General features: G+C 46.5%; 7 protein-coding genes across 7 annotated transcripts; 2 read left to right on the forward strand and 5 right to left on the reverse strand.

Annotated features, from left to right (window-relative positions):
- The first annotated feature begins 354 nt into the window (after positions 1–354).
- F4817DRAFT_165117 (Vps36-domain-containing protein) lies at positions 355–2,749 on the forward strand. The gene is made up of 3 exons (XM_049298146.1): positions 355–603; positions 695–830; positions 891–2,749. Exons 1-3 carry the CDS (start codon positions 503–505, stop codon positions 2,598–2,600), a joined length of 1,947 nt encoding a protein of 648 aa, XP_049157385.1. The 5' UTR covers positions 355–502; the 3' UTR covers positions 2,601–2,749.
- Positions 2,750–2,898: 149 nt separating this feature from the next.
- On the reverse strand, positions 2,899–3,861 carry F4817DRAFT_317494 (uncharacterized protein; the record flags this gene model as incomplete). The annotated part of the gene is made up of 2 exons (XM_049300812.1): positions 2,899–3,601; positions 3,641–3,861. 2 exons carry the CDS (start codon positions 3,859–3,861, stop codon positions 2,899–2,901), a joined length of 924 nt encoding a protein of 307 aa, XP_049157386.1.
- A 1,135-nt stretch (positions 3,862–4,996) lies between these two features.
- Positions 4,997–7,423, forward strand: F4817DRAFT_366424 (alpha/beta-hydrolase; the record flags this gene model as incomplete). The annotated part of the gene is made up of 5 exons (XM_049306985.1): positions 4,997–5,500; positions 5,592–6,494; positions 6,561–6,651; positions 6,702–6,865; positions 6,938–7,423. 5 exons carry the CDS (start codon positions 4,997–4,999, stop codon positions 7,421–7,423), a joined length of 2,148 nt encoding a protein of 715 aa, XP_049157387.1.
- A 4,516-nt stretch (positions 7,424–11,939) lies between these two features.
- Positions 11,940–14,470, reverse strand: F4817DRAFT_342594 (uncharacterized protein; the record flags this gene model as incomplete). Its single annotated transcript, XM_049303918.1, has 4 exons — positions 13,913–14,470; positions 13,756–13,862; positions 12,421–13,702; positions 11,940–12,302 (listed from the first exon to the last, which is right to left on the reverse strand). Coding segments are annotated over exons 1-4 (2,037 nt in total), but the record flags the coding sequence as incomplete, so codon positions are not given.
- Positions 14,471–14,671: 201 nt separating this feature from the next.
- On the reverse strand, positions 14,672–16,430 carry F4817DRAFT_342596 (Zn-dependent exopeptidase). Its single transcript, XM_049303919.1, has 2 exons — positions 15,967–16,430; positions 14,672–15,901 (listed from the first exon to the last, which is right to left on the reverse strand). The coding sequence occupies exons 1-2, from the start codon at positions 16,162–16,164 to the stop codon at positions 14,888–14,890; spliced, it is 1,212 nt and encodes a 403-aa protein (XP_049157389.1). The 5' UTR covers positions 16,165–16,430; the 3' UTR covers positions 14,672–14,887.
- Positions 16,431–16,721: 291 nt separating this feature from the next.
- Positions 16,722–19,922, reverse strand: F4817DRAFT_342597 (uncharacterized protein). The gene is made up of 2 exons (XM_049303920.1): positions 19,009–19,922; positions 16,722–18,935 (listed from the first exon to the last, which is right to left on the reverse strand). Exons 1-2 carry the CDS (start codon positions 19,347–19,349, stop codon positions 17,141–17,143), a joined length of 2,136 nt encoding a protein of 711 aa, XP_049157390.1. The 5' UTR covers positions 19,350–19,922; the 3' UTR covers positions 16,722–17,140.
- Positions 19,923–21,273: 1,351 nt separating this feature from the next.
- Positions 21,274–23,792, reverse strand: F4817DRAFT_342601 (AFG1-like ATPase-domain-containing protein). The gene is made up of 2 exons (XM_049303921.1): positions 23,138–23,792; positions 21,274–23,083 (listed from the first exon to the last, which is right to left on the reverse strand). Exons 1-2 carry the CDS (start codon positions 23,382–23,384, stop codon positions 21,675–21,677), a joined length of 1,656 nt encoding a protein of 551 aa, XP_049157391.1. The 5' UTR covers positions 23,385–23,792; the 3' UTR covers positions 21,274–21,674.
- Positions 23,793–24,054: the final 262 nt, after the last annotated feature.

The following is a 24,054-nucleotide window of genomic DNA, read 5'->3' on the forward strand; positions in this document are numbered from 1 at the left end:
TATTTTTAATGTTATTTTTAATATTGTTTTTAATGTTATTTTTAATGTTAAATAATTTGATGTGGCAAAAATCGCCCGAGTTACCTTAGACCAAAGATGCGAAATTTGTGGGGGGGGTAAGTTGGAGATGTGATTGGTTAAAAAAAGGTGTGGCGGGAGGGGTACAACAAAGTTCGCGTCACTGGTCTGAGTTTACTGAGATAAATCAAATGGCGCTAGCCTATAAGTGCTGGAATATCTTCGGAGTATTATCGGAATGAATACCGATATATGGGTCCGAGTTGCACGGACCATGTTCTTTCAGATGTCATAACTAATGTATGTACTTCGTACTTCGTACATCGGAGCTACATGTATCAAGGTACCTTCCTTATTGTCGGTGATCTCAGCTTGCGTCAGTCCAACTCTTTCAGACATCTTCTTATCAAACTCACAGACAAGTATTCCCGGCTTGTTGTCCTCCCAGATTTCAGTCTTTCGCTCACGTTAACCGATATGACGAATGTTTTTAAAACAAATCGACCTTACTACTGCCCTCAGGCCTTCCTATCTTCCCGACGAAGTGCTTCTCTTTGTCCAGGACAACGTGGGGCTCTATGAGGGGTGAGTCTGCTGGTTATCCAATATCGATTGCAACGCCAATGTCTATGGTTCTTCTGTAACTAATCACCGCTGCCCTTATTCATCTTCATAGGAAATACAAATTACCGAACCAACAGAATGGTCAAGTCTATTTGACCTCGCATCGAATATGCTACGTGGACAAACAAGAGCCCAGAAAGTACTCTGTTGCTTTGGACTTAAAAGATGTAGAGAGATATGAGTTCTATGTAGGAGTTAGATTATACCTTCACGAAAGGGAATCCTTTTGCTAAGAGCTTTCTTTATAGGCGGGATTTCTAAAATCTTCTCCGAAAGTAACCCTTTTCCCTAAACCAGCCAAACGAGGTTCTCTCCAGTCCAGAGCCTCCGTAGCCACATCGACCGTCTCCCGTAGTAGTGGCGCATCACCTCTACCAACATCCGAGTCTTCATTTCGGTCCCCCTCTACCAGTACACCACAGGCCAGTTCAGCAACATGGATTTGTACGATATGTAGCTTTCCAAATCCGGTTCCATCTAATTTCGACCCGACAACGGCGAATGCTCATACGCCGTTACCATCATGCTTGGCGTGTGGTATCAAACCAGCATTAACGCATATGCTTAAAGCTGCTATATCGAGTGTTACTAGTAGACAAGTGACCTCTTCCGGCTCTACCCCACAGTCGTCATTTACACTGCCTTCTCGACCGCAAACTCTAGGTCTAGCCAACGATCGATCTCGGGGTCTAGAAGCAAATATTTTCTCACGGGACACTACAGCTGGTTCGACGAAGCCGGATGGCTTTGAATGTCCCCGCTGTACCTTTTTGAACCATCCCTCTCTCTTGACCTGTGAGATATGTGGCGCGCCCCTTATTTCCCATGATGTTCCTATAGCAGTAGCGCATGGCCAACCTAGGACAGACTCGCCGGGACCTACGCTTAATTTATCTAGTGCTACCGGCTTAGAGAACCCGGAGAGTGTCAAGCTATCTTTCCGAAATGGGGGAGAGAAGATATTCTACGAGCGGCTTAAGAGTTCTATGACCCAGCGCAAATGGCTCTTACAAGAAGCGCCCCCTATTCCGAACGGGGGTTCTACCGATACCCGCGCGGACTCATTGTCGACGTCAAGGCCTGGCGCTAGCCGGAACAAAACCGCCGGTATCGCCGGGCTAGAGAAGATGGGACTAGATAGGCGGAAGAACAACGAGCTGGTCATTGGGAGCGCCTTTGAGGATCTTGAAGCCTTGATGGCCTCTGCCAAGGAAATCGTAGCGCTTGCGGAATCATTTGCCCGGCAGGTCAACGGTGGCGCCGAAAATGCGACATCCGAAGCAAACGCATTACTTGCCGAGTCGGCTAGCCAGCTAGGCCTCGTGACCACCAAAGACATCGTAGGTGGCGGAAGTAGCTCAGGATCGGAGTCGCTTTACTTGTCCGAATTATCTCGGAACCTCGCAGAGTTCTTGGCGGACGACGCTAGAGGAGTACTTAAGAAAGCCGGCGGCATCATTAGTCTAGTTGACTTATGGGCTATGTTCAATCGCGCTCGTGGAGGTGTCGAACTTGTTAGTCCTAATGATTTTGAAAAGGCGGCCCGTTTGTGGGGTAAATTGAGACTACCAGTCCGACTACGTACGTTCAAGAGTGGCGTGATGGTAGTCCAAAGCCGCGACCGTACAGACGACACCACAATCAAGGCACTATTAACGTGGCTCCGGGACTTGCACGACATACCACCAGATAGAGATGTCGCTTGGGATTGGCAGGAGTTCGGTCGTGGCGTTACTGCGCATGACGCTGCTGAGCAATTCGGATGGAGTATTGGTGTCGCCGAAGAGGAGCTCGAGATGGCCGAAGAGAGGGGTGTTCTCTGCCGCGAAGAAGGTATTGAAGGTCTTAAGTTCTGGGAGAACTACATCGATACGGGGGAATACCGCAACAAGCCACGAAAGACTCCAGACGCAGAAGAGCAAATCATGGAGGCCCTTAGTGCGGCTGGTCTTCTATAATGTCTAGGATATATGGAATTTACAAGTAGAGCATGTCTTGCGTTAACTTCTATCATATACCATGTTGATTCCATCATTACCGCCATTGAAATCTTCTAATACGTCAAAACAGAATATCGCTATTAGCCGCCAATCCCAAAAACCCGCCTTGAGGTCGCTCGTCCAAGCCTGCCGTCTAGTATAATCCGTTTTTTTTTTAAAAAAAAATATCCGCCGTAACACTGAGAATCCGTAACACCGTGCCATAACACACTTCTAGCAAAAAAAGTTGCAACCGCTATGAAGCCGTCTACTTGTTTCAAGCGAGCTTCTCCATGAGATTTCTTCGTACCTTTGTGTTCACCGTCCCTCCTAGCCCGAATGCGGGGACGATCCTGCATATCCTCGCCACAGCACTTATCGCCCAGTTCTTCCGGACTTGCATCCATCGGTCGCGCCAGGACACGAGGCCCCCCATCCCTGGCCGGTTGTACATGTCGAGGCCGAGTAGATGCACAGGCGTCGAGAACAGCTGGACAGCGGCGGGAGCGGCGAATTGGGCGATGGTGGTTCCGCTGACTTTCTTCTGCAGTTCAGTGCCCATGCGCTCGTTAAGTATAGGCCCGAGAAGTGGCGGTACGTTGAAGGAGGCGAAGATTGTGAGACAGTCGCGCAGCGTGAATAGCACGTAGCTCGGCATAGGCACAGGGCGCGGCGGTCCACCCGGCCCGAACATCTTGACGAAAACCTGGTCTTTGTAAACGCAGAGCCCGACATTGGCAGCGCTCGACGCGGCGAACTTGGCCGTCCCGGTCGTGACGTGCGTAGCGGGTTTGTTCAGCGCTGTCGAAGTTGCGGTATCCAGCGTGTTCGCAGTCCAGTACGTGCCTCCGTATAGCATGAATATCAAAGCGACGGGCTTGGAGAAAAGCATGGTATGAGGGCGAAGAAGAAGCATCTGGAAAGAGGCCCGGAGGCTGTTGGCGAGGGTGTTCCGCCCGGATGCGTTTTCCATTATGGATCTAGAGCGAGGACGCGGTCAGCGCATATGGGAGCCGGACGGGAAACTAGCAACGTTCCTGTCAATAATGGATATGAGAGGCGCGACCATCGACGCAGCACATGCGGCGCTTGTTAAGTCGGCGCCTAGTCTTAAGCCTATGTTCTTCGTGTTCCATCGCTGTTGCAGCCCGGACGAGGGCATGTCTTTGCCCGGGAGCGGGATTGGCGATGGCGATGCCGGATTGACCAGCGGCTTTTCGACGCCGACGTCGTTTTTCATCGTGACTTTAGGCGTTTACTTTACTTTATATACTCGACTATATACTCGACCACTAATATACTTGCGTACTCCCTCGCAACTCGAAATCAAATCACGAAGATGAGGGACTTCGGGGCGAGGGGGAGGAATTAAGTTGTTTGACACATCGGGTCTGATTAAATGCGAGAAAGTCTAATAAGAGATGAGGGAATTCTAGTTCTGCAGGTTACACTAAGTCTCTATGGCTCTTTCTTTTCTATATAATGAAAAGTGATATGTAAAAAAGAAAGTGATAGGCGCCTTCGGTGTACGGAGCTCAACTTCTTATAAGCCTGGACCGAATTCGGAGATGGTTATCCGGGAACGCTGATTGGGTTAAACCCTGATCTAAGCTTTCTTTTTCTGGGGAGATCTTGACCACAGTGAGAGGCACTTTGGTACTGTAGATGGGTATAGGTACCTCCTATCTTGACCCGCAGGTACTCCTCAGCCAACTTTCTACTAGAGAGTACGTGACAATAGATAGCTTCTATTTTCAACAGATGTAAGCATATCTTGAAGAGATTGGACTGTGAGTAACAATTGTTGTTTTTTGGACTTATATAATAATTGCTGTGACATTATCAGACTCTTTGTGTGATTGTTACTTAAGGCTAATCACTTTTGTGATGCTATTCCAATCTGTATTTAGTTGCTATATTAAATCCAGAAAACTCAAACACGTAACTTACCTTGTTTATGCCATACAAGACATCATGGTTTGAATTTTTAGACACGTGTAGCGTATGTTGTCGGTATTGTTATAAGTAAGGGGTTTACAAATAAATAAGCCAGGTTATAATTACGCTATTATTCACCTGTTTATTCCCCCATCTGTAGTTGAGCATTTGGTGAATGTTATTTATTTATATACTAAGTCATGTTTGATCTGAGAATCAGCCCAGAAGAGCTTGATTTACCTGTTGAATCCTGGGTATAGTATAAACTACGTGACTGTATCTATAATATATTCACAGCCGGAACGATTACCTACAATTCTCTTAATAAATTATATATATAAATCCTCCGTCTTCTTCGTTTCTTTCTAGATATCCTATCATCAATCCGTTTACCAATACCAGCACTTAATACTTGCCTATCAATAATAGCAGGCAATATGGATCCCCAACCTACCAACGAGCTATTAACACCCGAAATACTGGTTGAGGAACCTACGCGCGGGGGAGCTATGCCTAACCATGATGGAACGCAGGTTCTCTATTACGAGCGTAAAGCCCCAATTGGCGGTGAAGTATCCGTTTGCTGGAAAACTATGGACATCGCAACCAGAAAATCACAAACCCTCATCACGGATGAGCTTGCATATGAAGCAGCTTGGTTGGCAGACGAGCCCAATACGGTAATAGCCATGAGCAGGGCCGAGTGTGCTCAGAACCAGACCCAGGTCGCAACGTACGATATCAAGAGGCCGGATGTGAAAAGGCAAACCGCCCGTTTCTTCGCGGCACTATCCGACCTCAGAGTGGCGCGTCTCAAAAACGGCGATATTGCGTTCGCGGTATTCGGTCCCGTAGGGGTAAATAATGAGCTGCGCAACGAGACAAATTATACGCAGCAAAACCATACCGGGTGGGTATATGACACTGATGACGTGCGAGAGGTACGAGACCCTTCCCTTATCGATGCCCCTATGGCAACCTCGCCGTTATGATTGGATTGGTGGGAGGTAACTAACAATACACGATTATTAGATGGACGATTACGTATATCAGAAAAAGCTTTCAATCTTCTACTCGGTTTTGAAGAAGTCTGAGAAGGGATGGAAGCTAGCTGGATCATCCCTACATAACGCTCTTATCAACACAGACCTCAACCCAAAAACATATAATATATTTCACGGAGCAATCGCATTCGTAGCCGAGGATCTTGGTGTGGAACATCTGCCATCACGAGTCTGGCACACCTACCTCCTTCGACTAGATTCTTTTTATAGGGCTAGCACTCACGGGCCTAAGAAAATAGAACTACCGGATGAAAGCCCGGACGAGAGCCGTGACTATAGTACATCCTCCTATTTCAGCTCCGATGGATCTCAGGTCTTGTTCTTGAGAGGGGACAACATCCATGTCTACCGGCTTGGCGAACGCAAATCCGTCAAGGTGCTTGATACGTTGGCGGATGGGAAATGGTCATTAACCCCAACGGCGGCCAAGTTCGCTCCTAGTGGCAAAGCCCTATATGTCACCGCTGAAGACCACGGAAGACAAAATCTTTACAAGATCGACCTACAGCCAAATGCAAAACCCAAGCTGCTTTTCCGCGGCGGTAGTGTGGAAATAATCCGCCCTCTCGGCAAAGACGACGAACAGGTTCTTGTAACCAGCACAAGTCTAGTAGACAGCTCGCTATACAGTATCGTCTATACCGACGAAAGCCGCGAGCCTAGGGTGCTTTCATCGTTTTCGAACTACGGCGCTCGACTTGGTATTTCCTCGAAGCAAGTTTCAGAGGTACACTTCAAAGGTGCTGGCGACTACCAAGTCCACGCATGGATGGTAAAGCCTAGCTACTTTGACGAGAGCCGAAAATACCCCTTGGTTCTTCTTGTACACGGAGGGCCCGAGAGTTCCTGGATAGACGCTTGGGGCCTTAGCGTATGTCACCCTTTCGTATTATTGTTAATATTATAAGCCACCTGACTTACATACATGTGTTTACAGTCTAATTTCGCTCTTTTTGCTGAACAAGGCTACATTGTTGTAGCCCCGAATATTACGGGCAGTACAGGCTTTGGTCGGGAATTCACAAAAGGTATGTCATTAGGTCCATCTTACAACATCAAAAGCTCACATGGAAGATAGCAATACGAGATAACTGGGGCGGTCGTCCATATGATGATCTAGTCAAATGCATGGATTACCTGGAGCATAACCCCAATATCGATATTGATAAAGCCGTCATGATAGGCGCCAGCTATGGAGGATACATGTGCAACTGGGCCCAGGGCCATCCACTTGGCCGACGTGTAAGTAATTTCCCGTAATTATGCCTAACAGATATATATCATACCAGCTACTAATCCGCCTTTTCGGACCAGTTCAAGGCCATGGTTTCCTGGGGCGGCATCTTCCATCTGCCAACCTACTTTATGGAACGAGATGTATTCCTAAGCTTCGACAAAACAGACGAATTCAGCGGTTCGGAAATCCTATGGAAGAACCCCGAAGGTTTAGAGAAGTTTAACCCAGCACGCCCAGATCTCCTCCCCAACTGGAAGACCCCTATGCTCGTCGCCCACGGCAACGATGATTATCGGTGTCCAGTTACCGGAGGCACAGCTGCATTCCGTACGCTACAGCTACTGGGAACACCGTCTAGACTCCTTGTATTCCTTCATGAAGGCCACGGCGTTAATAAGCCCCAGAACATCCTCAAATACCTTCGGGAGGTTTTTGCCTGGATTAATAAGTACACAGGTCTTGGGAAGGAGCTGCTACGAGACGAACATGAGTTAGCAACATCCCTTGGGGATCGTTATCTCGGTCCAGGTTGGGGACAGCGCGATCATTGGACAAGCGACTGAACAGTTAGCCCTAGGTACTAAGTACACAGTCCCACGGTTGGCTTTCCCGGCTAGTGGGATATATCTTCTAATCATTAATAGTTCTTTTCTATAAAAAACAAGTACCCACAAACTACGTGAGCCTAAGTTTAATCCTTTGATGTTGTCTGTATTTTGCTTGCAAGTGTTTATCATACGAGGTCGGTAGAATGCTTTTCACGAACTAACACGAAAGATATGCTAACACCTATCTATTTCAATATCTTTTTACATATCTACATCTGTTTATATCATGTCTACTTCAGCATAAAAATGGAAATAAGACCTCATATTCCATCTACGCTGTCAAATATAACACCCTCTCAGAAGTTTTACGACGACACTTTTACCAACACACTTGACGCCACTCTGCAGTACTGGGACTCTACAGGGACTTGTTACTTGATAATTAACGAACCTATCTAAAGATCCTGTCCTATCCCAATAGATGTTTCCAATTTAATATCCAACATAAAACCAAACCGAACCGACCGCCCATGTTTAAACCCCAGCTCGTAAAGCATATATCTAACTTATAAAACTTTACAGCTTCATCCCGCATGCTCTTTCTCCATATTCTACTTGATATTTAATCCTGAAGTAAACAGGTCAACAAAAATAAGATAAAATAAACCCAAACACAAACAGAACATATATTAATCAAAATGTACATACCTAATTCTAGATACAATCAACTGACACTTGATTGGGCCAATTCCAGCGCAAATCCAAACCCCCCTAAACAAACCTTAAGCATCACAAGGTACGCTAACCCAAAATACACATTTATTTTACCAAAATCACAGTTCCGACCGATGGCGTTAACCTATCTAAGCCACCTTTGTCTTGTGATGACATTAAATGAACTTAAGTACCGGCATTGGTTTAAATCCAGCTACCTTTAAAAAGGATTTTAAGACAAATGAGAAGTATATTTAGTTAATTTAATCACGCAAGCCAGAATATTCAACATAATCTAACTTGTTCTGGGTACCCAACTCTACCAAGTTGCAAGAGCGGTACAGTCTACTTGGGTAGGTACCTACGGGATAGGGGGAACAGCATAGCACGGGATCGGCAAATCAGCGTCCCAAGAGCTGGGGATCCCCACATCAGATCTCTGTAGATCCCTGTATCTCTCCCGAAATCTGGGGGTAGATGGCAGGGGTACATAATGTATATAGGTACCTAATCCAAGATAGAAGGAGCGAGTTTATATGGGCTTACTTTTAGGGTGTGAATCAATGTTATATTATTTATTCGCCAATGAAACTCGGGGATCAATGGTTAATATTTTATTTTGAATATTTTAATCACGGACTCTCATTGGTGTAAGGTTACAAGAGACCTGTACCTGCATTAATACAACCGTTGTATATGATTAATCCTCGTAAGGCAACCGTCATTGGCGCATCGTACAACTGGCTCTTTCCTTAGCAGCATCGGCACCAAATCACCGCAAATCACCACGCCGTCTTAGCAAAATATATATACCTAGCCTCCCCCCCGAGGCCTCTGAACAAAATTTCGTCGACAATTCCTTCACCTTGTTGTCTCACACCTTGTTGTCTTGCACCACCAGTCTATTACATGCTTGACCCATTGGCTACCATCACACTGACAAGACCAACCCCCTACTCATCCACTCACCCAAACTCACTGCGCTATCACTTGCAACAACTAGCCAAGATGTTCTTCAGAAGGCTTCCTGCATTTGACCCTATTCGCCCAACGGGCATCGGATCGGTTCCTTAGGACAGAACCGAATTGATCACCCCCTGGCAGACGTTCCGCGAACAAGTGAAATCCTGGTGTCGCAAGATATTCTCTCGACCCAAGGTACGAGAAGAGGAGAAGTGTAAGTTCATCCAACACCTGGATGTTGCGATTGATTACTGACTAGGGCTATGCAGCAGCCAGCCCTACCCCTCACCCCGAAGCTTGCGAGCCCGGAATCCCCAACGCCGATGGACCACCAAAGCTTCATGTCTCGAGAGGTCCTACACTTAGCGACAGCCTGTCCGATACCGGCTTCATCCTGTACAGCGAACCTGCCAAGAAGAAGAAAAATAAGCAAGCACCCGCTGATAAATTCCGCTACTCATTCAGAGGCGAGAGTAGCCGTCCTGTGTCGATGATCACAGAGGAAGGATCTAAATAAGGAGTTGTCGCAACTTGCCACTTCCAAGAAATGCTTTATGATGCTCTCTATAGAATTTTGCAGTCTGTTGTTTTTGTTCGATATGTTGCATAAGTGAAGTATAATTAGGCAGAATCATTAGGCAGAGTAGGAATGAGGAATACTCAAAATTGAAAAATGATGATGTTGGGCGTTTTCTTCTTGTCTTGCCGTAGGGTCCTAGGGGAACTCCCATGAACTGTGCTGATGTAACTGTCCCTGGCCTGGATGGACACTACTAAGGTAAGATACCGATATACTGGATGTAATTTCCCTTGCATCGTTGAAATAAATCGTGATAAGTAGTTTAGTTGATGGGCAATTTGTTTTGTTCCGTGATTATGTTCTTTAAGAGGTAGTTATTGCTGTTGAAGTAGGCCGTTTTGAAGTTGTCTTACGTCGTGAGTGTCGTCGAACTCTTGGGCGCTCCGTGTCCTGACGGGATCCCCACCCAACATACCATAGGGTGTCTGTCTAGAGCAGCAGAACCGATCGAAACTCCATGATTGAAACTCTAAATCCGAGAGGTACTCCCGCCGATCGATTCTTCTGATCATATTGTAGGCCAAGAGAAGTAGATTGTACTAGTGTTCGGGTTTTATATATACCAGAAGTTCGAAGTGAGATTCTGGGAAATGTTGTTCCGCGATCTCGCAGACTAATGCCTCTTGATGGATGAAGGTAGGCTATGTACGCAACCTAGATGTTATTAGCAACTTTCCTGGCTAGGTCATCGTCTGATATTTATTTTATCTTACCTTTTCAAAATATATGTAAATTACACACTTGTTAGAGTGATGCTAAGGTGGTAGCTTGGTAGTAACTGCTAGTTAATAAAATGCTGGTTGTCGACAATCGAATAGAGTCTCTTTGTAGTACCTATGCTTAATTTGATGTTCATCTGAATGGTTTGTGTTGTATATATATAACAGCTTACGCACACAAGTAAGTGTGAGTTGCCATGAATTAATTGTCTTGGCAGATCGTTCACAACACCGGTTATTAGTGTGGACGATGCGTATTGATGTTTTCCAGACGATAGGGGTTAACAATGGGATAGATTTGTTGCTTGGCGTTATAAAGGATAGTGCTGGTGAATTTATCTTTATGTTATGGTATTTTTGAGAGTTGGTAGAGGTAGATATATTTAATGTTGATAGGAGTGTATGGGAGAAAGGGAGAAAGGGTGGGCAATTGTTGTAAGTGAGCAGGTTTGTTGTCTACATGTAGTCTCAGGCCCATAGACAAACCTTAGGTAAGTAAAGTAAAGCACTTATTCTTATAATTTGCTCTACACCTTCCTATGTTCTGACATAACCCAGGACCTAGATATAAAAGACAGGTAGGAGCACGTGTTTGCTTAGGGAAGTAGTAGGTTTAGTAAGAGCAATCATGTTTGCGTACAATGCAAGTAGTGCCAGCATATACACGTATTGAAGGTACATATGACAGGACTGACAGTTGTCATACATGGTACATGGCAATGCATACCAATTTTGCTGTACATGCTTGTACCTCCCATAACATTTACGCAAGATAAGTTCTCCTAGCATTAAGGATCAATTCAAATTCAACGATTCAAACTTTGTACTTAGCAAACTCCCGACTATTCCACTCAAGTCTATAGGGGATCCGGAATAACACCAAACAGCAATTAGCTCTGCAAACACAAGTTATTCAACTTGATCCATTCTAGGGTTACCCATCGGTATGAGTGGTTATTGAGTCATAAATTACCTAGAAATACGCCTAAACCGAATAAACTAAACTAAGATAATGACTCCAACAGACTCAATACTGGTTCTAGTCTGAGTCACTTAAGTTACCACCAGCTATAAACGCCAACAAATTGTGTAATGGCTTAGGTGACACTACTATAATACCCAAGAATCTCACATTTACGATACCTAGTAACCCCCTATAAGTCTAGCTTGATTTTTATATCTCAATATCGAAGAGATTTACACCTAACTATAAGAACACAAACTTACTATTATCGTCAAACCACAGCAATGCTTTCTGCATAAATACAGCATGTTTTCTTGTATTACCATTATACACAATGACTGCATCTAACGGATCAAGAACAAACCTCCTGATCTTGACTCATTCGTTGCACATCGAACACACCAACACCATCATCTCCATACCCCTAACCCATCCTATCCAATACTTCCTTTTCCTTCTCTCCTAAAACAACCACCCCTAAAACCCCCCCGTCCCCTGCACCCTCTTAACAGCCCCCACAACCCCCCTAGCCCAAGCCAACCTCCCCGCATCCACACCCGTCGCCCCCTCCGCCTCCCTCCCCTCCCCATCCCTCCAAATCCCATCCTCCCCACCAACTCTCCCATACAAATGCGTATTCTGATTCCTCCTCAGTCCCGCAATCCAGTTGCGACAAACCAGTCCGCTATCAATTAGCAAATTAACCTCCTGGCTATGAAACCAGCTCTGCGTGTCCTGATTACCGTTCCCGACAACGCCGATGTGCTCGTCCGCAATGAGAAGCTTGATGTGGCAGGACCGCCGCTTCTTGCTTGCTACGATGGGGGAAGTCTGGTCTTTGGCGGTGTACCAGTACCAGTGCAGATGTTGCTTTGCGCTAAAGGAGAGGAGGCTGGTGTAGAGATGGTGCGCGACGGCTTCGTTGTGACCGCCTTGCATGGGAAGCATTTCGCCCTGGGATAGGTAAGGGGTTAGTATTTTTACGTGTATTATAAATTTACTTTTTATAGTTTATAGTAGTGGCTTTTAATAGGCGGGTTTGCGGAGTAGACATGAATAGCAGAAGACTTACCGAGTCGTTATACCCTAGGCAAATATAACAATAAACATCCACGCCACGCTCGCAAGCCTCCGCAATAGCCGGGATAAGGGGCTCTGCGTTCAGTGTCGGGGACTGGATGAAGACGTTCTTCTGCGCGTTTCTCAGCGCCGACAGCCAGGCTGCGTTTTGCGGATTTGAGACGGAGGAATGATTCGGTTGGCCGTAAGGAGCACGGCAGACCAGAGCCATTGGGAAGGGCTCGTGTACTGGATGTGGTATATACGGTGTCATCTCGTCCCGCGGATCGCACTCGGGAGCAGTTCCTTCGAACCTTTCGTTGACTGTGTGATTGAGGTGCCGCGACACAGCTTGCATCCGCATTTCGCCCGGCTTTTGGCTTACGGACGCTTGTATGCGGCGGATTTCCCCGGCGAGATCCTCGTCGTAGTGAGGAGCGTCTGCGGTTTGCTCCGGAAGTAGGCCTTGCGGTGCAAAGGGGTTTTCTCCTTCAGGAGTTTGAACAATAAAACCGTCTTGTCCTTGATGGCTACTGGACCGGTCGCCAACTCCGTTAAGAGAACTCAAGCTGGTTGATGTCTCTATACTAGATCTACCCGTTCTGTTAATATGGCCTGTCCGTCCATTCGTTCGTTTGGTCTCAAAAGCGTCTAGGCCATAGGTGTCCCCTCCCGGCAGTTTATCTGTATCAACAATCGCAGAATAGCCTTTAATAGCTCCTTCAGGACTGAATATATCAGCATAGCTCGAGGTAAAACTTGTACCTCTGCACTTAGCTGCGGGAGAGTTAATATACGGCAACGGCGGCTCTAATTTCTTATGCCAACTCAAGAGCGCCATATCGTATAACGAATCCACGATGGGGCCTTCCACCTGCACCATCATCTCTACGTTATCGTTGTCCTGAATATTGTTGCTCTGTACAACGGCGATCTCGCGGTCCACGATCATGTACTTAGAATGAAACGTGCCTAGTAGCGGACGGTGGTAATTCATGACTTGAAGATCGATGTTGGGAATCTCATGTGGAGCCGGTAGTCCGACGGCACTACCGGTGTATTCGCTCTCGGGGACCATATAATGTGGCTCGAGAAGTTGCTTTGCACTCCCGCGGTCATATATGATCTTCACGACGATTTTCACTCCCCGCTCCCCGGCGCGATGTGAGAGCTCTCTTATCGCATTCGTGATATACTTGGAGGCTACTCCGTTCGCCCAAAAATTGGTTGCAAGAAATACCTCTTTTTCGGCACGGACAATGAGGTTGGACATGTGCCTCATGATATCAGGGATGCTTTAATGGGAAGTTAGGATGTGGCTGGGCGAGTATACCTCATGTTGACTTACACGGAAATGATGGTTAAGGGCATAGTCCCGCTGCTCCCCATTAGAGAAGGACTCACCATACCGCACTCCAAATTATCGTCCAGTGTAGATAGCGCATCATGATAGATCTAGTTGTATTAGTTTATTATTTGCTATAATGGCATTTTCTGGAACTAACTCTGAGAAAGAAGTCGCTGGGCTTTTTTGTGCCCCATTTCCCACAGGCCCTGGCTCTCTCCAGCTCTTCAGGGCTAAGAGAGCCTTTTCCAATGTCGCGGACATCCCCCTTGGAGCCATGGTCATGATCATAGCAATCGAACAGCTTCTTCCATACCTCGCCAGGAGTCAACGTCAAATCTCGTGCGAGAGCTGATGAGACGCTCTCAGATGATAGACATAATTCATATAAGTGCTCACTAATCCTGAACGGAGACTCGGTGGGCACATTCGTGTCTTGCTTCGTTGGCATGATGAATCTGGTGACTTGCTGCCGGGATTGTCTCTAAAGGTACGTAACGATGACGAAAGGATGGTAAAACGAGATGATCCAAATTCTGTGTATTCTGAATCAAGGCCATTGCAGTATTTTAAGAAAAACCGCATCCTATATAGAATTGCGCCTCTGTCCGCCGGACATATCTAAGATACGTGTATACATGCAGCCTTCAGAAATGTACGACATGTATTAGACTTAGTCTCCGAGGTTAAAACAAGGTTAAAACAAGGCCATACGAACTATGATGCCAAGACTTGAGGATAAGCTGCCAAGCTGCATGTAATAACTGAACCTGAGTGGCTAATTCACCGACAAGAATGACGCAAGCTCCGGCTCCGAACTATCCAGCTCGGATAATCGGCTCGACATAGTACACTTAAGGCATCCATAGGCTTGCCCAGGCCCCAGATGCTTAGATATCTTACACTAAAGTCTAGATAGTACGGGAACAACCATGGAATTAAATCTAGATTTCTACTCATTCTAGTATAGTAAATTGCATGTGCTAATCCAATACCCTCGTACAAGAAAATATTCGCTATGGTTCTAACCAAAATGTTTACTACCCATGTAGGTATTCAAACGCCATTAACCCACGTATGCATTCGACAATCAATCGAATTCATTGATAAAAGCCTAGTTAATAAACCCTCATTCTTACAACTCTCCCATCTCGTTCTCCGACTTCAATTTCTCAAAATCGGTGAAACCCAACTCGTAGACAAGCGCAAGAGTCATCCTCGCATGTTGGAGCATGTGGTCGAAAGAGAGATACTTAATCACGTCATCCGTGTTGTGAATGTGCTGGTTGGACTCGGGGAAGGTCGACTCGATAACAAAAGCAGAAGGGTAACCAGCCTTGGAAGCAGATGCGTGGTCCGAGCAAGCATATCCACACTTAGTCTCAACCCAGGGGACTTCGCAGTACTCCTCAATAACCTTCTTGATGAAAGCTGTCAAGCCAGGGTCGACGAAGTCGGTGATAACACCCACACTCTCGGGCTTTCCTGCGTCAAGAGTTCCCTGGACGTATCCAGTCATGTCTTGCTGCAGCATAGCCTTGACGTCGCGGCTCTTCTTGGCGTAGTCCGCGAAGACGGCCTGGCTTCCAAGGAGGCCGCCTTCCTCAGCACTGTACCAGTGGAACTCGATCGTGTTCGGGGCATCTCCTTCAATTACGTCTTTCGAAGATAGAAGAACGCGGAAAGCCTCGAGGATCGTGACGGTACCACTTCCATCATCATCGGCACCAGGGGCCGGAAGCATAGAGGGGAACCAGAGGTTGATGGAATCCTGGTGAGCACCGATAACGACTGTTGCGTTCGACTTACCAGGAATCGTTGCGATAATCGAGTTCTGGCCCCAGGAGTGCTCGAAGTGCTTGGCATTAACCCCGTATTTATCAGCACCAGCCTCCTTAATTGTGTCTTGGACTGTCTTCAATAGCCACTCAGAAGACTGACGGCCATAATCTGATTTGTAGTATCGGGTATGGAAGCTCGAAAACTTTTCGAGGTGTTCTTGGAGCAAGTCCTTGGATAAGTCCTTCAACAGCGGATGGATTTCGGATTGGAGCTGGACCTTCTCGGGGAATACGGGTGATTCTTGGGGGGTAACACGTAACTCGGCGAGGTCGATGTTGTCTGTGATGTCCATGAACCGTAGTCCTTCCTATAGTAGACCTGTTAGTGGCTGCAAATACACTGGAATCTGTAAGTCGGGAGAGGTAAACGTACACGACGAAGCTGCCATTTCTCATCCTCAGTTACCCATGCTGTCTTTCCAGGAGACAGCTCGATAAGATATCGCTCCGGAGCTTCCACTTCTTCTAGAAGTGCATCTACGGTAGGGAGAAAGCGGTTGGCCTCGCTCGCTTCGATGAAACGAGCACTCGCTGCCGCAGGCAGGAGAAATCCAATAAGAGACGCCTTCATGGTTGCGGATCCGTGCTTATCGACAGTCCTGCTGGGTTGATGAAATGTTGTTGAAGCAATAAAAAGCGATGATATGAAGATGAAATACCTAGACCAACCCTTTCAACTCGGGGAATGTAGCATTGAAGGCATTGAAGGTCGACTATGACTGGTTACTTTGGAGCTGGCACAGCAACAGCTGACTGATGACCAATCTGGAAGCTGACGCAGTTGGGGTTGCATCCCCTTGTCCCTGAGGCACAGACCATATACCAGGTACCTTATCAGTACTGGAAATGACGTATCCCCTACTCCAGACTTCTGCACGCGCCAAAAACTTATGTGTGTACATGCATGTATTACATATGCAAAGGGGTGCATGTGATCATGAACTGAGTTACATAATCGAGCATAAGACCTAAAGGCCAATTAGGGGCATGATGGACTGCTAGAATTTCATCATAATTCAATAAAACGGATTATAATTTCATAGTGTTCACTGCAAATGATATAGGCGTTCCTAATCTGTATTGAAACGCATCACTAAGACAGGATTGAAGAGCTCAGAATGAGAAGTATTGGAACATTGCAGCATTATTGTCTTGGGTATTAAACATTGGTCGCAAGGTCTATTATACAATTAGGAGTGGACAGCCCTCGTTGGCTTGTCGACCTGCTCTCTCATACAAGCCTCGTATGCCCCTCGTCTGCACTGCACGACATCCAATCTTGACAATCCTGGTGCCTGCTTGAATCTGTTCTCATGAATAAGGTAATAAAATAGAAACGGGGGTTCGTCCACAAATCAACGGGTATCAGAACCCCATAAACCATATGCGGAGAGGAGACCGGAGTCTCGAATGCTGTATGATGCCATGGATGAAAACAAACCGCCCCTTGCAAATGCCTCAATGCTCTCGTGAAATCAGAAGCCCTATACTCGGCTTTTCCTGAACGCCAATACACCAAAATTAGATAACCACAACTATAAACGTGCTCATTCGATGCTCTCAGATTTTATCGGATGGTAGAGCGTTCCTCTTAGACACATACGGTCCGATCGAGATTCTTCCATCTTCTTTCCGCCCTCACCATTCTCCTTAGCTCCGAACCATCGTCGCCACAATGCACCGCTGAAACCGGCATTGTAGTAGAAACTACCACCTTGCATGTTGTGCTCGCCCCAACCAAACGGGCTATCTTGCGGCGCGGGTGGATAGTTAAAAGTTTTGTCCATGACATCGAGCGGCCATTGTCTATCAAAGTAAACTGGGTGTGGTGCGTAAACAGCTTTGTATCCATGGTGAAGAGCAACCGTTGGAGGCCACATCTCTGGGAACATGGTGTGGTGCAAACGGAACGTTTCCTCATGCATAGTATTTAATAACCCTCTCGAAAGTCGTGCAACTGTAATGATTGCTACTCGGCGAGGCGGTATCTCAAGGGACGTGTTATATCCCGACACGTCGTTGCGGAAGACCCAGTTTGTCTTTGCCGGATCAAATAATGGGTCAAAGACGATTAAGTCCGCATCTTCACCTACACCCCATCGATAATCATCATCTTCGATCTTCGTCGGCGGCGTGTTCTCCTTAGGAGATGGGAGCATACCACGGTCGGAAGTGGGAAATGTCACAGGACCCCAAACTGGTTCCTCTTTCCTCTCTATCGTCTCTCGTTCCACTAGTTGAGAAAACTTGGACCACGAACCATGAATACCAGGTATCCAGAATCGAGAACTTCTCTCCCATAGTAGTTTTCGAGGCTGTTCTGCTGCCCACTTTGAAATACCATTGTGGAACTCGTAGTAGTGACCGGTATATCTTAGATCCATTTCCCAGTTCCAAAAGAAATCGTATTCTTGGTGCTGCTGCGAAAACCACTGCAAGGCGAAATGAGCACTTCGGTAAACACCATGGATATCAGACTTAGAATGATTCTCGACGTTGTCTTCTTCAGGGAACGGGCCGGGATAGTATGTTCGCATCTGCTGCTCCGACCACAGTGTTGTAATGCCCCAGAATTCTTCAGGCACATTGTCCCTTATCGTCTGGTTGTAAACCTCATCGGACGCCCAGATGGGTATCGAGTTGTCTTTGACATGAACAAGGAGATGTACGTCATATTCACCGCCGGATTTTAGGGATAGTTCGTTGATCATAGCTCGTAGAGACAAGAGTTGGATGTCGGTGTACTGGTAGCCAGTCCAGGTTCGTAGTACATAAGCAGAGCGCTTGACTACTTTCTTGTCTTCACTGGAGCCGTCGCTACGTGCCGCTTCAGGATCAAATCGTTTCTGGTTTTTTTCAAAGCACTTTTTCTGCGCTCTGCCCCAATTCACATTGCGATAATCAACCTTGGTAAACATCTCTTGGATCTTCTCAGCACCTGCATGCGCTGAATTATTCGACAATCCTAACCCCCCTTCGGCGGGATTGTAGCTATAACCGTAAGGACCGAACCGACCAAATCGTTCCCAGCACTTATCTGGCGCAACCCCGATACTCTCGTACGATCCCCAGAACGGGGCAGGCATCCCAGCAGGTATACCGGGATATGCGAAGATATCAGGTGCCGGGAACTTCTCATTTTCATCCACATAACATCTTTGCACAGGCTGGTGATCCTTAAGATACTCGCTGGAGCTGAAGTCGGGATACGGATTAACAACAACCGGGTCCATAGGAGGGGTTTTGTGAATTAGAGGTTTAGTTTTCTCTGTGACTTGCTGTTCCGGAATCCAGTCGGTGTAGTTCACAAGCGAGCGCACACCATTGTAAAACCCACTTAACCTGAAGGTACGTGTTAGAACTATTGTTGCCTCCTTTGAGATACTTCCAAGACATAGACTGCATGACTTCTTACCTGGGGTATTTTTCCCAGTGATAGGGGATTCTCTCTTCTGTCTTAGTCTTCTCGACGTAATAGCGCCTAGCTCGAAAGCTTCCTCCGGCAAGTAAAACAAACGTGAAAAAAATAGCGATTGTGAAAAAGAACAACTTCTTTGGTGACGTGCGAAGTAAACCACCCAGTCGCCGACGGGGTGTTGAGAACCCTTTGCGCCAAGTATCCGACATGATGGGCGATCCGTCTAAGGGCGAACTAGCATGGCTTGAATCGTGCGAAGGCAGCACCTCGTAGACTGATTTGGACCCCGAGAACCGAAAAGAGGGAATTAAGGAAAGAGTATTTTTTATCGCGCCCATCCTAGTTATGAGAAATGGGACCGAAAACGATTGTGTCGCGCACGTTATCCTTCGCGTTTAGGTCCACAAGTAAGTCGCACGCCTTGTTGTTCTTTCAGCATTACGTATAGTCACACGATAGACTGAAGAAAAATAAAGATTATGTATCGTAGGAAACGCCAACAGAAAGAAAAGGAGAGGAAAAGGAACGCAGCCCTGGAAAGGCCAAGACAAACTTGAGAGAGTGGAGGTGGTATGAAATGCCAGGCATTAAAGCTGGATACTGGATTAAAAACTGGACTCCACTAAGAAGAATGACGGAATTCTCCCCTTTTTGATGTGGCAGCTGTACACTATGAGTAAGGGTGGACCTAGCAGAAGCCGGGTTGGCAGCCGACTAGCAACAAACTTCTCTTCTTTGGTGGGAAGGAACAAACCGTCTTTGCAAATGATCTTCGCAAATGATTGCACCCCACTAGCACCGACATGGGAAGGTCCCGCCTAGGCAACTACCTAAGATTAACTCATCCGTCTTGTAGTGTAATATCCCCGGCGGGTACTATAGTACACTATTCTGTAGTTGGGGCATCTAGATTTCCTATAACATGGGAGTAGCGTATATTTCAAAGACCTGATTGGTCCAAATAGCCAACCATCTGCCACCCAGTAACTATCTGCAAGGTTTCACATGACTTTTCTCATTTATCTCATCTCCTTCCACATCCTACCCACCCTAACCACTATTTATATGTTTATAGGCTATCTAACATTGCTTTATAATAGCTACCTATCTAGATAGCTATCTATACCTACCTAATTGACATCATCAAGGTTTTAAACATTCGGACAGATTTATAGTTATTACCTCATGTAGGTGCCGTCTTACAGCGTCTTTCCCGATGAGGCTCCGCAGCTAAAAGAAGCCACCCCCACACTTACATCGTGAAAAAGGGTCATTAGCGCTGAAGAAACAGTGTTTCCAAATCAGACGGATAACTTAATGTCTTGAACTGGCAATGGCGCGGAACTTTATAAGCACTTCCTAACGATCAAGAATGATATCATGGTGATAAGCTCATGCAAGTCATGAATAGAGAGCTTTACGATACCTGCATATTTCTTTCCCATTTGAAGGATCTAGCAGGGGTGACTTCTCGGCTTGTTCCAATCGAAATTTGCATTGGTTAGAATCCTACGCTAGAAATTGCCGCTTGGGATTAGAGCTCCCTGTAAGATTATCTATCAGCCGAGATGCATACAACTATAGCACATAGGGGATGCACCTATGAAAGGTACGGATGAACATGAACATGAACATGTGGTAGCAGCCCCTGATCTACATAGCAATATGGTAGCTCACCGCATCTATATTGGAAGTTCTAACATATAACCATATGTACCTAAAGTACTCCAACGTAGGTAGTAAAGAAGTTTCGCTAGTTCTTCATACAAATTACCACGACTTCAATCAGACATCTATATATATAAATATTAGAAACTATTTACAAGTAGCAATAGCTAACTGTTTAACCTAGTGTACGTCCTTAGGGGGTATTGCATTGAATGTAAAAAGAACATCAAATTCCGCTCGAGTCTAGGCCATCCCCTAAACCAAATCGTCTCCCCAGACCCTGGTTAATCTCAACGTTCCTCCATGGTTGTCACGGTCCTTCGGTCGAGCTCCCAGCGGGAATTTGCCCGACTATGCCGGGTCCATGTTCTCTTGATGTAAGTTTGCGGCGCACTGAACCACGAAATTGGACGTCCTAACGTCGGCGCGTCGCGTGCATGTATGTACATGAATCTATAGTAAGTCGGCATTATCAAGCAATTGTACGGCGTAGGTTCCCAGCAGATGTTGTGTAACGAGGGCAAACACGGCATGAGTGAAACCTCGGATCGTTCATCGATTATGTAAAGAACAGTCGCACAAGTTATCGTATACCTCTACGTTACACAACTCCTAAATAGATACATGTATTTTTAGGATATGCATGTATGCACTAACCTCGAACATCGCCAATCAGCTAACACATTGTACTACTACCGTACGCCCGAACCAAGATAAAAACCTATCATAGCCCGCAAACAATAAACATAGGTAGATAGACTAATGAAGCACAGCCCAGCGGATTCCATGATCTCGTATATCAGGTCAGCACAAAATCTATGTATGTAGCAATAAGTGCCTTCTACGATGCAAGTACCTAGGTATCAAGCCCTCTAGCCACAAAACTGTAGCCCACTCGCCATTCTATGCGTCCCGTAACAAACCGTCGAGCCAAGAATAAACGCCAAACCATGCTAGTGTGCAGTAGGACAAGCTCTTGTCTAATCCGTATCGCATCACATACTATCCTCCATCTGTCGACTACGGGCCTTTGCCCAACCGTCCCTCTCCTTTTTGCCCCCCGAACTTTCTAGACCCATACCGCGCTCAACCCACTCTTTACTAGACATCTCACTCAGTCTGGATAGCGCCCGCGCAAATGCAAAGCGCTCTTCATCACCAGAGAACAGACTCGAGCTTTTCAACTGGTCAATGTTACTGTCCACGTCCTCGAGCATATGTTGCATGGCATGGCTAGTCGATTCGTCATCGTCGTCGTCTACGGGCTTTCCATCTCTTTTCAGGGACTCCCGTAATTCCTGGGGTGAGATGAATAATTCCGTTAAAGGAACGGCCGTAGTGAGGACGAGCTTAGCACGGGATTCGTAGACAGCGTCTATAAAAGTAATAAACCGTCTCGCAAGATCGCGCTCCCGGAATGTCATGCCGGGCACGTCGGAGATGATGAACGCATCGTAGCAGCGCATCAGCTCGAGGTAGTCAGCCGCGCCTGTCGCACGGCCGATCAGTTCTTGGAAGGTGAACCAAGCGCAGCGACCGCTGACTCTTGGAACGTAGATTTCGCGACCCCAGACCTTTTGTGTTTCTGGGTGAGGTTCAGACGCATCGGGATCGCCAAGAAACCGGAGCCACTTCTCTATGTGCAATGCCGCCTGATTGTCGAGCGGCGTGTGGTAGACCCCGGACGGCGGTCGCGGGATTTTGCGGTAATCGATGGGGGAGTTGAGATTGATGACATGCAGCCGCGACTTAAGAAGGTGGATCGCCGGAATAAAGGATTCGCGCTGAATCCCGTTTTTATATAACTCATCCGGATGTCGGTTTGATGTCGTCACGAGAACAACTCCGTGGGACATTAGTGACTCTAGAAGCCTTCGAAGTATCATCGCATCAGCTACATCGGTGCACTGAAACTCGTCGAAACACAGAACATTCGCCTTCTCTGCGATATCTGCTGATACAAACGGGACTGCGTCTATATCGTTTCCGTGCGTCATCTTCATCTTATGCAACCTCTTGTGCACATCCTGCATGAAATTATGGAAATGTATTCTAGTCTTAGATTGGACGGAACGGGGTAATGTGTCGTAGAAGAGGTCCATCAACATCGTCTTCCCGCTCCCGACGTCGCCGTACAAATATAATCCTCGCGGCAGATTGGCTGGAATCTCTTGTTTGGCTCTAGTGGCCGGCTTCGGTCCGAACCACGAAAATAATGATTTGGTCGGCTTTAGAGTCTCGAAGCTCAGGCGCACAACGGGTTGCGCTCGGTAATGAACTAGTTCGTCGTGCAGATTTTGCAAATTCTGGATAATCCCGCGTTGGTGCTGGTCCTCTCGGAGCCGCCCTTCCTGCACTCGCCGATCGTATTCTTGAATCGGGCCATGATTATCGGGTACGTGAGCTATATCAAAGATTTAGAAATGGAAGCAGGTGAAGACTAAATTGGTGTTCTAACCATTCTCTAAGGAGGGTGTCGCAACCGTCGCAAATCGTCTAGATGCGCTTGGCAAGAAAGCGGGCCATGTCAAGATGGCGGACGATGGCTTATGACTGGCTACAGAATAACTGATCGTGTTTCGTCGGCTTTCACCCGCCCTCGTTATCAAGCATCGGGTGCATATGTGGCGTCCTGGCTGAAGTCCTACAATAGTCTGGGCGGAGAAACGTCGCACAGGAGGGGTGCGAAGCGAATAGCAGCGCATTCTTAACTGGTCCTCCTCATAAACAATTATCTTTCGAAAGACCTTGATGCATCATAGGCCGGTAGTATATTACGTAGGTAGGTAAGAATTCGAGAAGGTCAGGGGAGTACAGGTGAGATTCAAGCCGTAATTATTACCAAAGGTAAGAAATAGTAATTAGGTAGCCTTTACTTCAAGTCTCTATTCGGAGATATGTAGGTGTAGGCATTTAGAGCGTTTTCGTACATATGCGCAAATGGCGAAATTACCGACCGTCTCCCGGCAAGATCCCGCTCTAAAGATAAGATTATTCTTATATCACAAGATCTATTGTTAAAACGAATATTTCCGGCTTGATCTGATAAAACGCTTGGCCGAGGCTCATCTCTCTTATAAGATAAAAATGGGACCGCACGGCTATTCTTTAACTCCCGTACTATCACCAGGCCCCAGTCAATGACACATGACGTAGTTTTATCTCAGTAAACTTAGACTAGAATTCGTTGAATTGGCGGGTTGCGCCCGCCAACACCCGGCGCCACAAGCGCCACACAAACGCCTGGCCCGTGTCATTATATTTATGGGTTATAGGTGCGAGTTTTGACGAATTTTAGTTTAAAATAACTTGGGCGTTTTTGGCCACGTTAAAACAGGTTTTTTTAAAAATTAAACTTTATATTTATAATAACTT

The sequence above is a fragment of the Daldinia loculata genome (genome assembly GCF_022478755.1).
Source record: "Daldinia loculata strain CBS 113971 unplaced genomic scaffold F4817scaffold_37, whole genome shotgun sequence".
Taxonomy (NCBI): domain Eukaryota; kingdom Fungi; phylum Ascomycota; class Sordariomycetes; order Xylariales; family Hypoxylaceae; genus Daldinia; species Daldinia loculata.

Bases quoted from the DNA above. Each gene is read 5' to 3' on its own strand.
- F4817DRAFT_165117 (XM_049298146.1), top strand. From the start codon at position 503: ATGTTTTTAAAACAAATCGACCTTACTACTGCCCTCAGGCCTTCCTAT. The intron at 604-694 runs GTGAGTCTGCTG...TCATCTTCATAG, and splicing joins AACGTGGGGCTCTATGAGGG to GAAATACAAATTACCGAACC. The intron at 831-890 runs GTAGGAGTTAGA...CTTTCTTTATAG, and splicing joins TAGAGAGATATGAGTTCTAT to GCGGGATTTCTAAAATCTTC.
- F4817DRAFT_342596 (XM_049303919.1), bottom strand. From the start codon at position 16,164: ATGAAGGCGTCTCTTATTGGATTTCTCCTGCCTGCGGCAGCGAGTGCT. The intron at 15,902-15,966 runs GTACGTTTACCT...GGTCTACTATAG, and splicing joins AGAAATGGCAGCTTCGTCGT to GAAGGACTACGGTTCATGGA.
- F4817DRAFT_342597 (XM_049303920.1), bottom strand. From the start codon at position 19,349: ATGGGCGCGATAAAAAATACTCTTTCCTTAATTCCCTCTTTTCGGTTC. The intron at 18,936-19,008 runs GTAAGAAGTCAT...ACGTACCTTCAG, and splicing joins CACTGGGAAAAATACCCCAG to GTTAAGTGGGTTTTACAATG.
- F4817DRAFT_342601 (XM_049303921.1), bottom strand. From the start codon at position 23,384: ATGCGCTGCTATTCGCTTCGCACCCCTCCTGTGCGACGTTTCTCCGCC. The intron at 23,084-23,137 runs GTTAGAACACCA...TCTTTGATATAG, and splicing joins GACACCCTCCTTAGAGAATG to CTCACGTACCCGATAATCAT.